This window comes from Nomascus leucogenys, chromosome 2 (genome assembly GCF_006542625.1).
Source record: "Nomascus leucogenys isolate Asia chromosome 2, Asia_NLE_v1, whole genome shotgun sequence".
In the NCBI taxonomy this organism is placed as follows: domain Eukaryota; kingdom Metazoa; phylum Chordata; class Mammalia; order Primates; family Hylobatidae; genus Nomascus; species Nomascus leucogenys.
The window spans coordinates 66,309,230-66,328,127 of record NC_044382.1 but is presented as its reverse complement, the minus strand read 5'-3'; the positions used below and the strand labels follow the sequence as shown (position 1 = coordinate 66,328,127).

Genomic DNA, 18,898 nt, shown 5'->3' with positions numbered 1-18,898 from the left:
CCTGGGGTAAGACTGAATAGGGGGTGGAAAACAGTGTGGAGATTCCTTAAAGAACTAAAAGTAGAACTACCATTTGATCCAGCAATCCCACTACTGGGTGTCTACCCAAAGGAAAATAATGCATTATACAAAACAAGATACTTCCACATGCATGTTTATAGCAGCACAATTCACAATTGCAGAAATACGGAACCAGTCCAAATGCCCATCAGCCAACGAGTGGATAAAGAAATTGTGATATATATATCTACATATATGTAGATATATACATACATATATATGTAGATATATATACGTATATATACGTATATATATACGTATATATACGTATATATATCTACATATATATGTATGTATATATATATCAAATGGAATACTATTCAGCCATAAAAAGAAAGAAAATAATGGCATTCACAGCAACCTGGATGGAATTGGAGACCATTATTCTAACTGAAGTAACTCAGGAATGGGAAACCAACCATTGCATGTTCTCGAGAACTCATAAGTGGGAGCTAAGCTGTGAGGAGGCAAAGGCATAAGAATGATACAATGGACTTTGGGGACTTGGAGAAAAGGGTGGGAGGGAGGTGAGGGATAGAAGACTACACATTGGGTACAGTGTACACTGCTCGGGTGATGGGTACACCAGAATCTCAGGAATCACCACTAAAGAATTTATTCATGTAACCAAACACCACCTGTTCCCCAAAACCTATTGAAATAATAATAATTTTAAAAAGACTAAATGGGGGAAAAAGAGGAATAAATAAATACTTCATTTTTATGACTCATTTTAGTAGATTTAATGTGACTCTGAGTGGCCAGTACTTTAGATTTATCCTAAATCTCAGTAGCAAAATTCTAGGGAGAAAAAGGAGCTAACACTTACAGACTGGCTGCCATGTGTCAGGTACTATGGTAAGGGCCTTATGTGTAAAAACTAAATCCTGTGAGCTCTCTGAAGTAGCTGCTATAAATCCTCATTTTACACCTGAGGAAACTGAGGTCCAGAGAGGATAAGTAACTTGCCTGTGGCCAGCTTGGTCACTAAGGCAGTTGGCTTTCAGGGCATTGGTTCTTCCTTCCTGTGCTAAAGTCCTCAAGTACGAGGGAGACCTCCTGAATCACCAAAAATAACTTTTTCTTCATTGCAGCCAAAAGCAGAGAAGTTTATGCATCAGCTTTGCTTTAATTTGAGTTTTTGTACTGTCCAGATCCCAGCCTACATAGGGTGACATATAAAGTGTAGAATTTGTATGTGTGTGTATATATAATTTTCCCAAATCTTTCATTTTTAGATATACATTTCTCTCATGTTCCAAAAACGCTGTCTGCTTAATGTTCCAAAGCATCTCCAACTCTGTGTGTCTAGTATGGAACTCGTCCCTTGTGACTTTACAGTGGCAGGGGTTGGCATGGGGGATATACTGTCTTTGTGCCTCAGTTTTTTCATCTTTAAAATGGAGATGCTTGATATATGGTGATTGCTAGATTAAGTGAGATGATGTTGATGGAAAGGTTGTTGGTATGGCAGGTCGTAAGCACTAAATAAACATAGCTGTTGTTCTTATTGCCACTCTGGGGGGACCAGTTCTCTAGGCCTGGGGGCAGTAGTAAGGTCTCAGTAGGACCTTCTGGCTTCACTCTCCTGAGCAGATAAAATTTCCACTAGGGCTTTGGTTTGGGTATTGCTGAAAGAGGAGTTGGGTGGGTAGGTGGGTGGGGGTAGATATATACAAAGGAGTGAATTACAACAAAGAGCCTTTTCTGCTTCAATTCTTGTGTAGAAAACATATGTTCAGTGATGCAGGCAGCAGTTGGGTTAAAGACACACTGTAGGGCCGCAGACAAAAGGCCTGTGCCCTTCCTGCATTCACAATGTTTCCAAACATATTCACTTGTCTCACTTGTTAGGGACTGAGCTGTCAGCTGGATCCTCTTGCAAGTGTGATTTCTTTTTCCCGTCCCCTTTCAAAGGCCGTCCCTCCCTTCCCCTCTCCCCCAATGTTTTACACTTCATATAATCCAGTGTGCCCGACAGACCACTTCAGCCTTTGTCCTGCTGATGTTTAGGGGAAGGAGAGAATTGATCTGATGGAGATCTTGGGTAACTTTTCACTTGTCCAAGGATCGGAAAGTGCTAAGCCACTTTTAGGCCAAACATCATCAGTGGCTCAATTATTTCGTACTTGGTGTAGTTAGCCATTCTTCACCTTCAATTAACAGTTAGGACAATGAACAGATTAGTGCAGTGGAATTCTTAGAAGTAGCGGCTGGGAATTAGGGGCATGTGTGTGTTGTGGTGGGGTTGGGAGAGTTCTTGCCTTTATTTATAAAGTTAATAGTTTTTGATAAAAAGATAAAGATAAGGCAAGGTACCGCGGAAGTGTTTGGAGAGAAGTCAGCTGTCATTCTAGTATTAATTATGTGAAATGTACAGGTATGTCCATGTTTAATTCTAGATTCAGGTAGTATTGCTATGTGCCATGGCTGCAGTTTGAGCATTTTCATTCTCTTTATTGAAGGTTTTGTGGCTCTGATGGGTTTATTTTCATCAGTGAGACTTTAAAAAGATATATTTATGTACATTACTTTTTGTTATATATATATATAACATAACAGTATTAGGTATAATACTTTTATGTATAATCTACTAACACTACTACTGCGGTAACAGCGAGCTAGAGATTTAAAGAATTAGCACGCTAAGTACTTCCATCACTGATTACTCTTGGGCATTTCACCCTCCCAAAATGGACAAGTGAAAATCTGCAAAATGGGAATTACATGATCATCATACTTTATAAAGCATGCTGTAATAAAATGAAAACAGTTTTATAGATGATGGTCAACAACAACAATTTTCTTGTCTTTGTAGAGATCTTGGATTGTGTCTTCATTCCCATATCATTGAGTCAGTTTTAATGCTCTTGTTTCCTTTTTTTCCCCAAGAGTCTTGCTCTTGCTTTCTCTTTCATGCTATTGTTTATTAGTTGGGTTGCTCATCCTGAAAAGCAGCAGCATATCCCAAGGAAGGAGAGGCAGTAGGCAGGCAGAGAATTTCCCATTGGCTTAGAGCTGTAAATGGGTTGTTAGCTCATTTTAGCAGTGGAGCAATTATAATCCTGCTAATGAATAGGCAGGCAAGTGGAGTTTCCCATATATGGTGTCTTCTGGTGTGAGGATAATTTCAACACCTAAAAATCCACAGACAAAAAAAAAAAGTCATATAAGTATTTTTTAACAGAAAATGCCAACAAAGTCATCCTCCCAATACGTGTCAGAACCAACAAAGGAAACTACGGATGGTGTTATAACTTCTAGTACTGTCATCTGAAAAATCCTTGAAAGGAAAACATTGTGGTAACGCACACATATTCCCCTCAGACTGAAAGTAACAGCCTGCAAAGATCTTAGTAGCGGGTGAAGCTAATAGACTGCAAGTTGGGATGAATTGCACCGAAGGCGCACCTTTCTCTTGTGCCTGGAGTGGAATGTCACCCAGAACCAACAGTAAAACAACTGGGAAATAAATTGATATTCTTTCCCAAATCGAATGGATTCATTTCACAGAGATGGGGAGGAAGTGAGGGTGATAAGAGTGTGTTTCTGAGGCTCTTCCTTCCAGCAGATAGGTTTTGTTTTCTTGGTTGTAACGGAGGCTAATGCTTCAGAAGCTAGAGTGATTCCTGGGCTCTCTTGGTAAGACTAATTATGCTGTTTCCTGCTCCCGTCTATGAATCAGCTTTGTTACATAGAATGCATGTAATAGTGACGAAGAGTAGACTGTTGAAACAAAGCAATCTATTAGGCTGCTTGGAAAACAGAGGGAGAAAGAAGAACAATGATTCTGTAAACTCCATAAAGGCCAAAAAAAGGCTTTCAGTAAGTATGCAGAGACTAGAAATCAAATCCCATTTCCTATCATAAGAAGCCTGTTGTTTCAGCCGTAGTAGTTAATGTACTGTATGTGAAAGATTTAAGACTGGTTGGAAAGCTCTGCTTCTGTTTTATTAGGCTGCTATTGAAAAGCCAACAGCATAACTTCGACTAGGTGCTTTGAGATTTCTTAATGGGCTGTCAGGGGCAAGACACCAGGGCTGTGCTATACTAGCTCTTTCCTGTACATTAAAACAACAGGGGCCAAACGATCACATACAGAAGTATGAATTACTTGATGCTTTCTCTGTTCCATATGGCCAGCCATGTCTTTGGCAATTAATCATGTACAAAATCAGTCGAGTGCTCTCTGAAGCATTGAAGTCAACATTTAGTTGTACCTGTGCCAGTAGGGGCAGTGGGGTTGCAGGCGTAAAATAGCAGGATGAGGGGCTGCTGGCGCCAAGGCCCAAGCAGCTGGCTTCTATAAACAACACTTTTTTTTCCTCTTTACCTTTCTCCCCCACTTTTTTTTTCTATTTTTTTTTCTTTCCTTGACAAGTACATGGGGCTGTTTTTCACCATCATCTGAAACACCAGCATTGCCAACTGGAGCTCTGAGGTCTAGCTTTCGTACATTGCCCCGGCATCCGAGCTTAAACCTATGGGGCAGGCCATCTTTTCCCACAGCAGCCTGAACATTCCAGCGGTCGCCCACATGACTGTCCCCGAGAGTTTCTGAAGTGGCAGGCAGGCTGCTGTGGCTCCATGGCTTTTTGTCAAACAGAGGAGGCAGAGTGATTTCTCTACTCGTAGAAGGAGAGAGATGGGAGATATGGTGTAAGTGCTTTGGGGAAAAAACAAAAATAAGTAGTCATTCATAGTTATGGCTGTGATATTTTAGGATTTGGGGTTTTGTAAATCAATATCCATATCTTCTCTTCTGTGATATTTCCCCCAAGACTTTATACATATAATGCTGCTGCCAATAGTCCTAATACCAATTTCTAACATTTATCAAGCATTTTGTGTATGCTGAGCACTGTGCTAAGCAGTTTACATGGATTATTACATTTACTCTTCACAAGAGCTTCACAAGTTTGGTGCTATTACTTATACCCCTTTATGGATGAGGAAACTGATCAAAGAAACATTTTCCCTGAATTCTTTCCCCACAGACATTCTTGATTACTCTCAGCTAGCCCCCTTAGCTCAATAGTACATGATGGAAAAACACTAAAATATGTCTTACTGGCACATTTTTGAGGAGTCATGTGGTGAACTCTGCGGAGATGTTCAGTCAAATAAAGTGGGTCTTTGAGATGAACTGAACCAAGTGTGTCTTTAAGGTGAGAATAAAAGCCTGCTTTGTTGGCAGCCTCTTGAAGACTTCTGCCTTTGTGCCTTCCTTTCAAGACAGTGGAGCTTATCTCCTGCTTTCCTGGGTGAGTAGACTATGAAGGGTGGGGGAGGGGAAGGAAGGATGAAGACAGCAGCCTTAAGTAGTCCAGTAGACGTGGCACCCAGTGGTGACTTGGTGTTATCTCTTAGCCGAGGTCATCCAGGATGCGTTTTCTCAAATTCAGGAAACAGGGGAAAGAAAGTTTTAACATTGTGTAAACATTGGCACCCCCAAAACCTCCTGCTCCCGGAGGGGGAGATAAGGTAGGCAGAAGGGCTGGGAGGAATGTTTATTTGTTCTGCCGCACTGTGGATCCAAGCATGCTGGAAATCTTTGGTGGTGCCCAGTCCAGTTTAGAAAATGTGAAGACATCACTCAGCGTTGAGCCAAAGAGGCCTCACAAAAGAGCCATCTTAAATTGACAATCACTAAATGAAGGAAGACCTGAGATCGACCTTTCTTTGATGGGACTAAGGCTATCTCAGTGGGTTCTGTGCCTTTCTTCTTTTTTTTCTTTCTTTCTTTCTTTTTTTTTTAAAAAAAAAAAAGGAAGGAGAGAAAGAAAAAAAAGTGTTCCTGGACTTTTGAAGAGGGGAGCCCTGGTTAGGGCTTTTGACAGCCTGTGGCAATGTTGATGTGAGGAAATAGCTTTCCCAGCTGATAACATCTTAAACCAAGTTTCTTCACAAGTTGAACCTTTAGCCCTCATTATCAGTCAGAGCATATCTTTGTAATTTGTGTGTGCAGAGGGGAAATACAACCCTAACATGAGACAGCTATGTATATAAAAAGTGTTGGGGGTGACATTTTTCCCATAATGACAGTATTACTTCTGTGGTGGTGGTGAGGATGGGTAGATGGGGAGGTCAGAAAGGTACACAGTTCTGGGATCCTGGTGTTTAAATGCCTTTTGAAATTGCAAGAACAGTAGTAGATTTTTTTTTAAATGAACTCTGTAGAGGGATTACCAGCCATATTTGTAGAATGCCATCCTGTTTCCACGCATTTCCTTGGACAACATTCTTTGATTTGTAAGATGGAGAGATTAAGTCTGAGTTTTGGAGTTACAGGCCTATCAGAAGCTGTTGCATCATATCAGAGAGGAACCAAAAGGTTTAAAGACTTGCATAGAATTATTAGTAAAGAGTAAATGGTGTAAGTCTCCTTTTAAATTTCAGAGTGGTTCCTCTTTGAAAACCCTACGTGCAACAAATTCTGCTATGATACAGTGGAATTAGGACATACTAAAAGTTACTGACTGTAGCAATATGCCCCACAAGAATTAGGTGAATTGCTGAGTTTTAATTGAATCCGTTTAGAATTGGGAGACTTTTTCCAAGAAAGATAGGAAACTTAAGCCTAAAATTCAAGGCTCCTTAGAGTTCTTGGCTTTTCTTTTCTAATTTGCACTCAGTCTCTCTCTCTCTCTCTCTCTCTCTCTCTCTGGCTGTGGATTTTTTGCTTTGGTTTTATACATGAAGTTTTGAGCCAGGAGAAATGAAAGACTCTGGGAAATTCTTAGGGGTCCTTAATATGCTGTGTGTTGCCAGAATCCAAACTACTTTTCTCTACTGAAATGGAGAAAGTGGGACTTCTTCCTCCTATACATACCCTCATATTAGGAGGGTATATTTTTAGACACATCCATCCAAATGGTTATTGTCCTTTTAAGTAGTCACCTACCAAGGGCATATACTCATTTTTCTTGATTCTGTTACTTAAAAATAGTTTTTCTGACTCTGTTCTTAGACTCATCTTCAGGAATAGTTTGAATCAAATCAAAGCTGGTTTCGCATACTGTTTTTGGCCTTGAATAGTGCTCTCTGGCCTGATCGTTAGCTTCACTCCCCAGACATGTTTCAGCATGTCATTTGGCTTCATTTATTCCAAAGTATCCATCAGGAGTCCACTTTCATGGCATGTTGCCATATTAGGCACCTTGGGTATGGACCCTTCTGGTCTCATGGAGCCCACGCTCTGGAAGAGAAAAATTTAAATGAATATGTAAGTGCAATGGAGTACGACATGGTGGTGCATAAAAAGAATGATCGGCTCCATCTAATTTGGTGGAAGGATGTAGTTTTTGGAAGACTTCACAGAGGCGGTGTTTTTGAGATGTTTCTTGAAGAATGAGTAGTTACTGGAAAGTTATACGGCAAAGGTACAAATCGAAGCATAGTATAGAATAGCCATGTGTTTTTAGGGAATTAAAGTTTTATATGAAACAGAAGATGATAGAAGATCAAATTTGAGAAGTAAGCAGGACCTGTATCAAAAGGGTCTTTTTTTCCCCAGGCTAAGGAATTTGGATTTTTAAAAAATCATTTTTTGTGTGTGTCCTCCAAATGCCAATAACCAAAGCATATATAAACAAAGGTGTTCTGGTTTAGGTGGGATTTTGAAGCCAAAGCTCCTTGTCTCCTTGGTGACCCTAAGAAACTTCGTGGAAGCACTGGGGCTTCATGATGAAAGCCTAAAAACCACTATTATAGGTGATGCTGAATTATTTAAGAGGAAGTAACGTGTTTGGACATATACTTTTAAAAGATCACTCTTGAAATAGGAAAATTTATGAAAGGGGTGAGATGGACACAGACAGATCAGTTTGGAGGCCATTACATGGTCCAGAAGAGAGATGGGCCTGAACTAAGCCTATGGCAGTGGGGAAGGGGTAAGTTTCAGTCATATTGAAGAGAGAAGAATCACAGGATTTTTTATGTTTAGGTATAGGCCGTGCAGGAAAGGAAAGGGAAGAAGATTAGGGTGATTCTTAGGGTTCTAGTTTGGGTTATTGCATTGATAGTAGTGCAGTCACCACTCTAGGGAAATATGGTGGAAGGGGAGCAAAAATAGTCAGTTCAAATGTGGACAGGTGAAGGTCAAATCTTATGTTTGAGGCAGCATGTTTAAGGAAGATAGTCAGTTGTTGGCTGTATGGGACCAGAGCTTAGTGGAAAGGTCCGCTTGAAGGTAGAAGCGTAGAGATGTCTGCAGTCTACAGGGAACCCTTAAAGCCGTTGGAAGGGCAGATCACCCAGAGAGAGAGCAAGCCGAAGAGATGAGAGGAGGATGAAAGGTATGACCTTGGGGTAACAACAGTTCCTCATCCTAGAATGAGGAAAGGCATACAGGAGACTGAGAAGGACCAGCTTAGTGTCGGACACTGGCCCAGGAGAGAGAGGTGTCCACTAATGGAGAGAGATCAAGTGAAGTCAGAACTTGTTCTAAAAATAAAACCCACCCTCAAAGGATAAAGAGATAAAGATTTTCTACCACTAGGGATATGCAAAAAGATATGCCTCTGGCTTCTGGTACATAAAAATTTTATGGTTGTGATTGTTCAGTGGTTGCCTGATTTCCTTTAAAGTTTTTCCACTTAAAGTGATAGACATTTTCAGGAATCCCTTTGTTAAACTAGCGTAACCTAGCACAAGGTAGATTGGCAGAGTTTAAGATGAAAGTAAACAATAATAATCATGATGGCATATGTACTAGGCAACTAATACTTACAAGAACTGTGGAGAGGTTCTGTTATTATCACCATTTGGAGTTATGGGAAAGACCCACAGCTAGGAGGTGACAGCGGGGATCTGAGCAGCCAGCACTCTAAAGAATATATTAATACTTAGTTCTTTCTGATCTGGCCTGCATTTCCATAGATTTCTATTGAAAAATAGTACTAATGAAATGAAATTTAGCCTCCAGTGCACGTTTCCTAAACCTGTGGGGCTTTTCTCCTGTATTTTGGGAGGAGGGGAGGGAGAATGTGTTTTTGGTAACAGGAGACTGTGTAAAAATTGTTACTTGTTTGAAGACAGTTCTATGTTACTACTAATAGGAAAATGGTCTATAAACATTTCCTGGGGAAGTCAACCCTTGAAAAGCCGACACTATTATAAGGAGTAAAAATATCACGTTAATTGCCCTGTAAAAAGAATGCTCTTTTGACACTGAAATTTCCTTTTGTGCAATGATTTCTTTTCACCCTAAATTTTGGAGTTTGAATGTTCAAAGTTCACCCTTCCTTTTCTAATATTAAAATAGTTTTTTGTAACAGAATTTGTTTTTGTCGTTAAGTTATATTTCTCTATATTTTTACTACTTATTTGCTAGATGTGTTTACTTGAAACTTGTTTTCTGCATTCTTTCTTGTTTTAAAAATGTGATGCAAATGAAGTTTTTGAGTTAAATTAAATTTTATAAAATTTACATACAATAAAATTGGCCTTTTTTTGGTATACAATCCTATAGGTTTTTTATGGTTTTTATTTGTTTGTTTGGGTTTTTTTTGAGATGGAGTCTGCTCTGTTGCCCAGGCTGGAGTGCAAGTGGCATGATCCCAGCTCACTACAACCTATGCCTCCTGGGTTCAAGCGATTCTCCTGCCTCAGCCTCCCGAGTAGCTGGAATTACAGAAGTGTGCCACCACACCTGGCTAATTTTTGTATTTTAGTAGAGACAGGCTTTTGTCGTGTTGGTCAGGCTGATCTTGAACTACTGATCTCAGATGATCTACCTGCCTCGGCCTCCCAAAGTGCTGGGATTACAGGCATGAGCCACATGTCTTATGAGTTTTAACGTTTGTATAAACTCACGTAACCACCACCACAATCAAGGTACAGAATGGTTCCATCATGCTCAAAAATTCCCTTATGCTGCGTCTTGCCCAACCGAATCCCTAGCAACCAATGTTATGTTCTCTGTCCCTACAGTATTGCATGTTCCAGAATGTCAAACAAGTGGTTTTGTTCACTGAGCATAATGTCTTTGAGATGCTGAGTGATGGCATACATCAGTTGCTCAGCCCTTTTTATTGCTGTAGTGGTGTTCTGTTGTGTGGATGTACCACCGTGTGTTTATCCATTTACCCTTTGAGGAACATTTAGATTGTTTCCAGTTTTTGGTGATTATGAAGAAAGTTGCCGCAAACATTTGTGTACATGTTTTTGTTTGAACATAAGTTATCATTTCTTTAGATAAATCTCTGTAAATGAAATTGCTAGGTCATATGCTAAATGTATGTTTAACTTTATAAGAAATTGCCAAACCGTTTGTCAGAATGGTAGTATTTTGCATTCCTCCTAGTAGTGTCTCAACTTTTAAAAACTCGAATGCTATTTTAGATGCTCTTGGGTTGGGGTTGGCAAATTGTGTTTCGCAGTGCCTTGGGGCTTTGAGAAGATGCCCCATGACAAGGGGAGGACTTCTAGGTCCTCCATACCAGCTTCAAAGAGAACTGTTCCAGTTTTGTTTGTTGTATATATTGGGAGTTGCATGTAAGGATACATTTTGGGAGAAAAGAGCTTTATCTGCAAAGTGTTTAAAAACCATTGCAGTAAGAAGTGCACCCACAATGTGAGATGTGGACCACAGGTGATACAGGGTGATGCTAGGTGGCACTTGGGGACTCTGCACATGAGGACCACACTGTGAGGCAGTGATTCTCTCTTCAGCTCCATCTGTTTATGTGATTATGTCAAGGAAGTCTTCATTTAAATCTGCTGCATCGTTATTCTCCACCACTTGTTAATATCTTCCGTTACAAAGAGGGAGCATGCTTTAGTCTCAGGGCCTTCAGCAAGCAACAGTATCTATCTAGAATGAAATAAATATATAGTTTTGTTTATATTTACTTTTATGATTATCTTCTCTTTTTTTTTTTTTTTTTTTTTGAGACAGAGTCTCGCTCCCAGGCTGGAGTGCAGTGGCGCGATCTTGGCTCACTGCAAGCTCTGCCTCCCGGGTTCATGCCATTCTCCTGCCTCAGCCTCCCGAGTAGCTAGGACTACAGGCACCCACCACCACGCCTGGCTAATTTTTTGTATTTTTAGTAGAGACGGAGTTTCACTGTGTTAGCCAGGATGGTCTCGATCTCTCGATCTCGTGATCCACCCACCTGGGCCTCCCAAAGTGCTGGGATTACAGGCCTGAGCCACCGCGCCAGGCCGATTATCTTCTCATTTATAAGTACCATTGGTTTTCCCATTTTTCTTTTGAAGTGAACTTATATTTTTAAAAAATGAGCCAATTTTCATAGTATTATTTTTTCTTTTTTTACTTTTATCTAGAAATTACTATGAAAAATGAGTCAATTTAAAGAAAAATATTAAATATTGTATTATATAGTTCATAGACAAATATGGCAAGAATTATGAGGATGTGCTAGAATAACTGAAGTTTAGGAAACTCTTGAACTTCTAGAGGATCTGGTTATTTAAAGAAACCTTAGAGTGGATCCTTTTGTGAAGTGAAGAGCTCCTTGATAAAGCATGTAACTATTTCTTAGTTTATCCATTTTATGAGTTTGTCATTTATGTAATAGTAAGTTCTTAAAAGAAGATAGCCTTCGTTGTTCTTTGTTTTTGTAATGCTTATTTTTCAAGTCCCTTCTTTATTCACTGATTCGACAGATGTTTTGTGGGCAGTGGGGATACGGTATTGAACTAAACAGGCAACATCCCCTTTCTTTGTGAAACTTTCTTATATCCTTGTTCCTTCCCCTCTTAGAGGCTGTTCAGAGCCTATGGAAAACAAAGGCCCCTGGATAAAATGTAAATGATATGAAAGGCAAGGAAGAGGTAAATGACTTTTAAAAATAAACATTTTAATAGGTTCACAGAGGGAAATAATTTTGTTTTGATCATGTTAGCTAGCTAGATGTCTACTTTGTCTTTCATTTGATGCATTTTTGCATTTTGGTAGAATAATATGTACCCACAGATATAACCATAAACTATGTGACTTTTTTTGTTTTGTTTTGTTTTGTTTTTGTTTTAAGACAGAGGTTTTCTCTTGTTGCCCAGGCTGGAGTGCAGTGGCGCGATCTTGGCTCACTGCAACCTCCGCCTCCTGGGTTCAAGCAATTCTCCTGCCTCAGCCTCCCGAGTAGCTGGGAGTATAGACGCCTGCCACCACACCCGGCTAATTTTCTATATTTTCAGTAGAGACGGGGTTTCACCATGTTGGCCAGGCTGGTCTTGAATTACTAACCTCAGGTGATCCACTCGCCTTGGTGTCCCAAAGTGCTGGGATTACAGATGTGAGCCACTGCAACTGGCCTATAAACTACTTGACTTTTTGAGGTTCCTTTCAACTTTAAGTACATGAAGTAGAGTGTCACAGACAAGGAGTAATACTGTTGTTAGAATACCCGCTAATGCTCAGACCTCTCTGAAATTAGACATCTTTTAAATTAGAGATCACAGATTGGTAGCTGCCTAAGTTCTATTCAGGCCATTGGTGTTTCTCTTTTGACCCACATGATATTTTTTTAAAAAATTTTAATGAGTTTACAAGATTTACAAAAATCAGTTTTTACATTAAACACACACACACACACACACACACATACACACACACCAGATTTCTTGTTTATTTTGAAAATTCATGAATCTAGCATCAGTGAGCCAGCTTTTCTGAATGGCAGAGCTGGCTGGATCTGAATAGCGGGTGCCTTTTTTAGGCAGAACATGTGCTGTCTTTCAGTAACCTCTGCTTAACTCATTCATGTTATGTGCCTGGCCTAGTGAGTATTTGAATTTGCAACCTGTGGATCCTGGGTTTCATGCACTGGAATTACCTAGAGAAGCTGAACGTTCCTCCTTGTGCTGGAGGGCTGAAAATGTTGTTGCCACAGAAGCTGCTTGAGTGTCCAACTGGGCATATCTTCCAGCACAGTAGATGGAATACTGGGATAGCAGGCAGAATCAGGGTCCTTTTCCTGGCTAGTGTCAGGTGGATTATCCAGGCTCCTTCACAATGGAGGTACTATTTTCTGACTTACCTGTTTGTATCAGTTAACATTTTTGATAAGCAACAGAAACAGGTTCTGATGTTTTTTGTTTTTTTTTTGAGATGGAGCCTCACTCTGTTGCTCAGGCTAGAGTACAGTGGTGTGATCTCAGCTCACTGCAAACTCCATCTCCCAGATTTCAAGCAATTCTCCTGCCTCAGCCTCCTGAGTAGCTGTTATTATATGTATGCGCTACCACGCCTGGCAAATTTTTGTATTTTTAGTAGAGATGGGTTTTCGCCATGTTAGGGAGGCTGGTTTCGAACTCCTGACCTCAAGCAGTCTGCCTGCCTCAGCCTCCCAAAGTGCTGGGATTACAGGCATGAACCACCGCACTCAGCCCTGGTGAATTTAAACAAAATGGGACTTTACTGAAAGGATATTGGGTGACTGACACTATCAAAGGAAAACCGAACGATCTGGCCTCGGAAAGTTCCAGAAACTAGAGATACTCTGAGGACCATGGGTGGAAGGAATTAAGGGAATTGATAAATTGCTTCAGCATTTTTCCCCGTTTCTTTATCATTCCTCTCAAGAGTCTGAAGTCCTGGAAAAGAATCAAGTTGGTCTGGCCCACATCCTTCATACGGGAGGATAGGACACCTTGGTTGACAGTCTCTCTAAGACTTTATACCATGAAAGAAAAGACTTTGTAAGAGGAGATTTAGGTGATGTTGCCAGACAAAGGGGATGAGGTATGGATTTAAGCAATAGAAACAACGAATGTTCACTACTCCTCTTCTCAAGGTTGTCATGAAGATATTAAATATGCCCTGTCAAATGCTATCAAGGAGTAAGGGAGTAGTGTTTCAAGTTACAGGAGAACCAGGTTATGGGTATGCTCTTTAAGTAAACAAATATATTGGCATCTGTTAGATAAGGAATTGAATGACTTAGAACACAGACAATTTCATTGAAATTGTAGTGACAATTTCATTCCTTTTAGCAATTGCTTTGGTTATAAAATCTCCAAAGAAGCCACACTAACTTTAAATTAAAAAACAACATCTATAAAAATCTAAAGATGTTCTTTGAGATACTCATTCAAAGAAATGATCTTTCTGATTTTTATGTTCCCATTTTTTTCTTTCCAAGATCTTGATTTGCAGCAGGCAAGGAAAATGAGTGAATCTTCCCCCTTCTTCCCCCGCAAAACATTGCTGGCATGGGTAGAAATTTAAAGTAATGATTCAAATAAGAGAGTCAGAGAAAGCCTCAGCTGGGTAGCAGGAAACAGAGTGAAAGTCGGAGGCTGCTCTTTTTTAAAAAGGCAAAACAAACAACTCACAGTGAAGTGTAAGTGAAAATCATTTCTAATAATAGCTCATGGTAGGCAATTCCCAGTAAAAAAAAAAAATCGTTGGTGTGCTGAGAAAATTAGAGTAAGAATGCGCAGTATCTTGATGTGTTACTTAAGGCAATGGAGCTTTGGAGTTTACCTTATGTGCCATGTACATTGATTAAATACAAAATATATGCCGGCCATTTTTGGCCATCATTTACTGTATTGATTTGTTAGCAGGGGAACTGTAATAAAAAAGCCATTGATTTACTGTCCTTATTTGCTTATGGGCTTTTTTTTATTATTAATTTTTCACTTTTTCTTTCTCTGTTTTGTATCATTTCTTGTAGACAAATGCTGTGCTTCATGAAGTTAAAAGAGAGGGGCTCCCCGTGGAACAAAGGAATGAAATCTTGACTGCCATCCTTGCCTCGCTCACTGCACGCCACAACCTGAGGAGAGAATGGCACGCCAGGTTAGTTCTGTTGTGAAATGGGATTTGTTGTTCCTGACAAACAAGAACTGTATTTGGCCGAGCCCTTCCTTATGGCTGGCCTTATCCCTTTCCTTTGAGGGGCCATGAAAAATAAGCACGTTTAAGATGCTTTCAGCTAAAGTTAGTTTTCCTGCCCACCGCACCTACATTAATTGTAAAGATCCATTGACGTCATCAGTATATTTATACAATTTATTCCTGAATATAACATTTAGCATAAATGTTTGCATTTTGAGCGTAATGTAATATAAGTACCTGATGCTGAAGAACCCTTTTTAATCAACAGTCTAAAAGACTAGCATTGCTATTTCATTAGAGCAGATGTCTGGGAAATCCATATAGTGCTCCTATATCACTCTATGCAGGGCAGATTACTTGAAAGTATAGTCATGCATCCCATAATGATGGGGATAGGTTCTGAGAAATGTGTCCTGAGGTGATTTCGCCATTGTGTGAATATCATAGAGTGCACTTACGCAAACCTTGATGACATAGCCTACTATACACCTAGGCTATATGGTGCCGTCTGTTGCTCCGGGGCTGCAAACCTGTACTGCATGTTGCTGTACTGAACATTATAGGCAGTTGTAACACAACAATAAGTATTAGTGTATCTAAGCATAACTAAATATAGAAAAGGTACTATAAAAATATGGTGTTACAATCCTATGGGACAGGACCACTGACATATATAAGGTTCGCCGTTGACCAAAACTTCAAAATGTTGTTATGTGGCGATGACTGTAGCCTATTTATCAACCCAATTTTTAGGGTTGACCAACTAGGAATGACTCTTGTTTCAACCTGGTCTCTTTCCATGGAGTTACCTGTGCTTAGAAACTGTGTTACTGGTGAAAACTTTCTTTAAATCATCAGTTTTTACAGAACTGATGCTTGCATAGTAAATATCATGTTATCCTGTTTCTTTTTTGAAAAACAGTTGATATGTGGGAGGCTAGAACTAGTTCTCCCAAATGTTAGGATTATCTTTTAGATCTGTAGTTTGTAAAAATTATTGAATTGTCATCTGTCTCTAAGCCAGAGGGAGAGGAATCAGGAAGGGTATGGCATATTTTGTCTCAGAGTCTTATTTGGTCCTTAAAAATTCTATGTGCCTGGAAGTCAAGAACATTTATTGATAGACATAATATTCTCCACATGACTTCATGCAACAGAATTTATAATAATTGATAGCTTTACTAGTAATAATTATCATAAAAATAAGTTTGTCTGAACAAGGCTGAAGATGAGCATTTTCCAAGAAAGGAGACAGTGTAAGTATTGATTCTCATTGGATATCAGAAAGCTGCTTTTTCAAATATGTATTATCTTTAAATTCAGACTTGTATTTAAACAGTAATTTAAAAATTCCCAATGATATTCACCCTCCCCTTCCCCCATCTTTTTGGTGGTGTGGTCGGCGTAAACGGCAGACAGTTTCTTTGTTTTCTTTTAAAAAAAAAATATTTATAAAAGTAGACACGGGATCTTGTCATGTTGCCCAGGCTGGTCTTAAACTCCTTGCCTCAAGTGATCCTCTTGCCTTGACCTCTCAAAGTGCTGAGATTACAGGCGCGAGCCACCATGCCTGGCCAGTGGCAGATGGCTTCAACTAAAGTAATGACTAAATGATTTCCAATTTACCTTTCAATAATTAATTTTAAAATTTTCTTTGTATTATAAGTTAAGCATGTATATTCATTAAAGTATGCATAGTAAGGAATGGAATATCAGTTTGTGGACATCTAAGGGGTTTCTTTGTTTGATGTTTTATGTCATCCTCATGATGACTCCAATTAAATAGAAAGGGAAGAAGAAAGAATTTCCCTGTAATATCTCCTCTGCTTCCCTTCCATCCAAAGACCATGTGGCCCAGTGAGAGCACAAATGGATGTCTTTTGTTGAGTGCGTTTGGTTTGTTAACAATAATTTTTTAATACACCAAATCATTAGACAACATGGTCAAAGTGGCCTATTTAAAAGGAATCTGCTTTCAGCATTTCTGGCCCTTACTGCTAACAATTTAATCAGGAGCTGGAGCCAGTGTTGAAGTTGATGTAGTCTAGCAACTGAAACAAAAATTCTCAAGTCCTTTGTGTTAAGGGAGGAGGAAAGAAAGAGCTTAACAGCTGACACTGTGCAGACCTCCTTAAAACTAAACACCTGAAAGAAAATTTCAAGAGGCTGGTGTCTTGAGATCTCAGGAGGAAAAGTGTCCTCGGAGTATTAAATGACTGTAATCCTTCTCCCCACCACTTCTCTACCCCCATTTGATGTTTCCCATCTTAGTGACCTATCTACAGACTCATCCATGCGATCCGTATAAACAGACGGTTACCATACACCTTTCTTTTCCTCATCAAAGTGTCATCTGGCTGTCTGGAATTGGGCATTGCCTCGAGTAGCCATCAAATGGGTGGTGGTGAAAGTTATAAAACATCCACTGCAGTGCTTACTGAGCAGCCTGTGTTTTAGAGATTGGCCTATTGTGTACTTCAGAATTACACAAGGAAAAATGTGCTTTGACAGAAAATAATTAGCACTCACCAAAGGCCAAGCAATAGGTTACAGTATTTTACTTTCATCAAAGCTATCAGGGGATCAGTTAGATTAGATAATAGAAATTTTTTTCCTCTGAAAGTTAAATACAGATGACTCTAATTACCTTATATTGCACATTAGAGAGTGCATTATGAATTGTACAACTTCAAGAAATTTAGGTCAACGGAGCTGCCGCAGCTGGCAATAACTTTAGTATAAGTCTTTTGTAATAAAGGTTTTTACCTCTCTTTAGCAGGTTCATTTGCGATCATATTAGGGAGAATTTTTAAAGTAAAACTTGTAACCTGGTTATAAAATATTTGTCTGTCTCTCAGGTCAGGCGCCAAGCCATTGTTTGGGACTCACTGAAGTCTCTTAAACTGAAGCATATGTTCCTTGTAATTTAGTTTTTTGAGGAAGGTGTCAATTTTGCATGACTTGGGGTAACCGAGTTTGTCACAGTGTCACACAACCCAGCGACTCTAGACGCACATCTGAGTGCTGTGGGTTTCCTTCTCCAAGCTTCGTAATCCCATAAACAACCCTCTCCAAATAGGCTTATTAGGGCTGTCTATTCACTTCCCCAGAGTTGAATGATCCAAAGGACATCGGGAGAAGCTGTGTGAATGCAGGGTAAGTGTTAACAGAAGTGGGACAGAATTTCTGAAGTTTCGCCTTTGTTTATCCAGTCCCCTCTGCCTGATGGACAGCTTGTTATAGCTTTTAAAGAACTGGGCGAGCCCTCTGATCTGACCCCTTCTTGACCTGCGTAGCCCAAAGGTCAGTCTGCAGCTAATAAACTCTGAGGTTCTTAGGGTCTACTGTAGGAAAAGGCAGAAAAAGAGCAGCTGCAAGGACCGGGTGTCCCAGGATAGGCTACTTTAGGGTCACTCTCTGATAATGAAAATGATTACCAAATTATATGGAAGTTTAACTGCAATCGTGAGTGAGAGGAGGGTGGGGCCCGGCGTATTGGGTTTGATAAATGAACTGTGAAGAGGCCCATCTGGCTCTCAACAGCTTTTCTCCCCCTCTTTCCCTACCAAGGGGAAACATTTTAAAATAACAGCAGTACATATAGACTCAATGACCCATGCAAGGAGCTGGAATGGATTAAGATTTAATGGTGACAGTGGAAGAAATTATCATTTGAAAAGTACTCCAAAGAAAAGGTACAGTTCAATGTCCACACCCGAGTTGTCTTTCTAAATAAAATATAATAAAAATCAGCACCTTGTTTATTTTCTACAAAGCCCTGACGTCTTTCCTAGATGGCTGAAAATTTTGAGGGTGTTGTTTATTATGGAATAATTATTCATAGTTTAGCTTCAGGAACAGAATGGGCTTCCTTTGCCTTGAAGAAGTCAGAATGAGAATCAAAGATTTTGTTCTGCCTGCCTGCTTCATTTCAGTGATGTAGGTAAATCAAGTGTTAGAGAAAATGCTTTTCCAAAAAATGTGTGTCCATGTCAGCATCTGACCACTGATTATTGTGCACTGTTTAGT

General features: G+C 39.7%; 1 protein-coding gene across 2 annotated transcripts in view; it reads left to right on the top strand.

The window, feature by feature from the left end:
* Positions 1-18,898, top strand: part of FTO (FTO alpha-ketoglutarate dependent dioxygenase) — a 413,852-nt gene that overhangs the window by 222,914 nt on the left and 172,040 nt on the right. For both annotated transcript variants that reach the window (XM_003263053.2, XM_030796957.1), the window contains exon 8: positions 14,706-14,830. In XM_003263053.2, the coding sequence (XP_003263101.1) occupies positions 14,706-14,830 (125 nt within the window). The remainder of the gene's footprint in view (positions 1-14,705; positions 14,831-18,898) is intronic.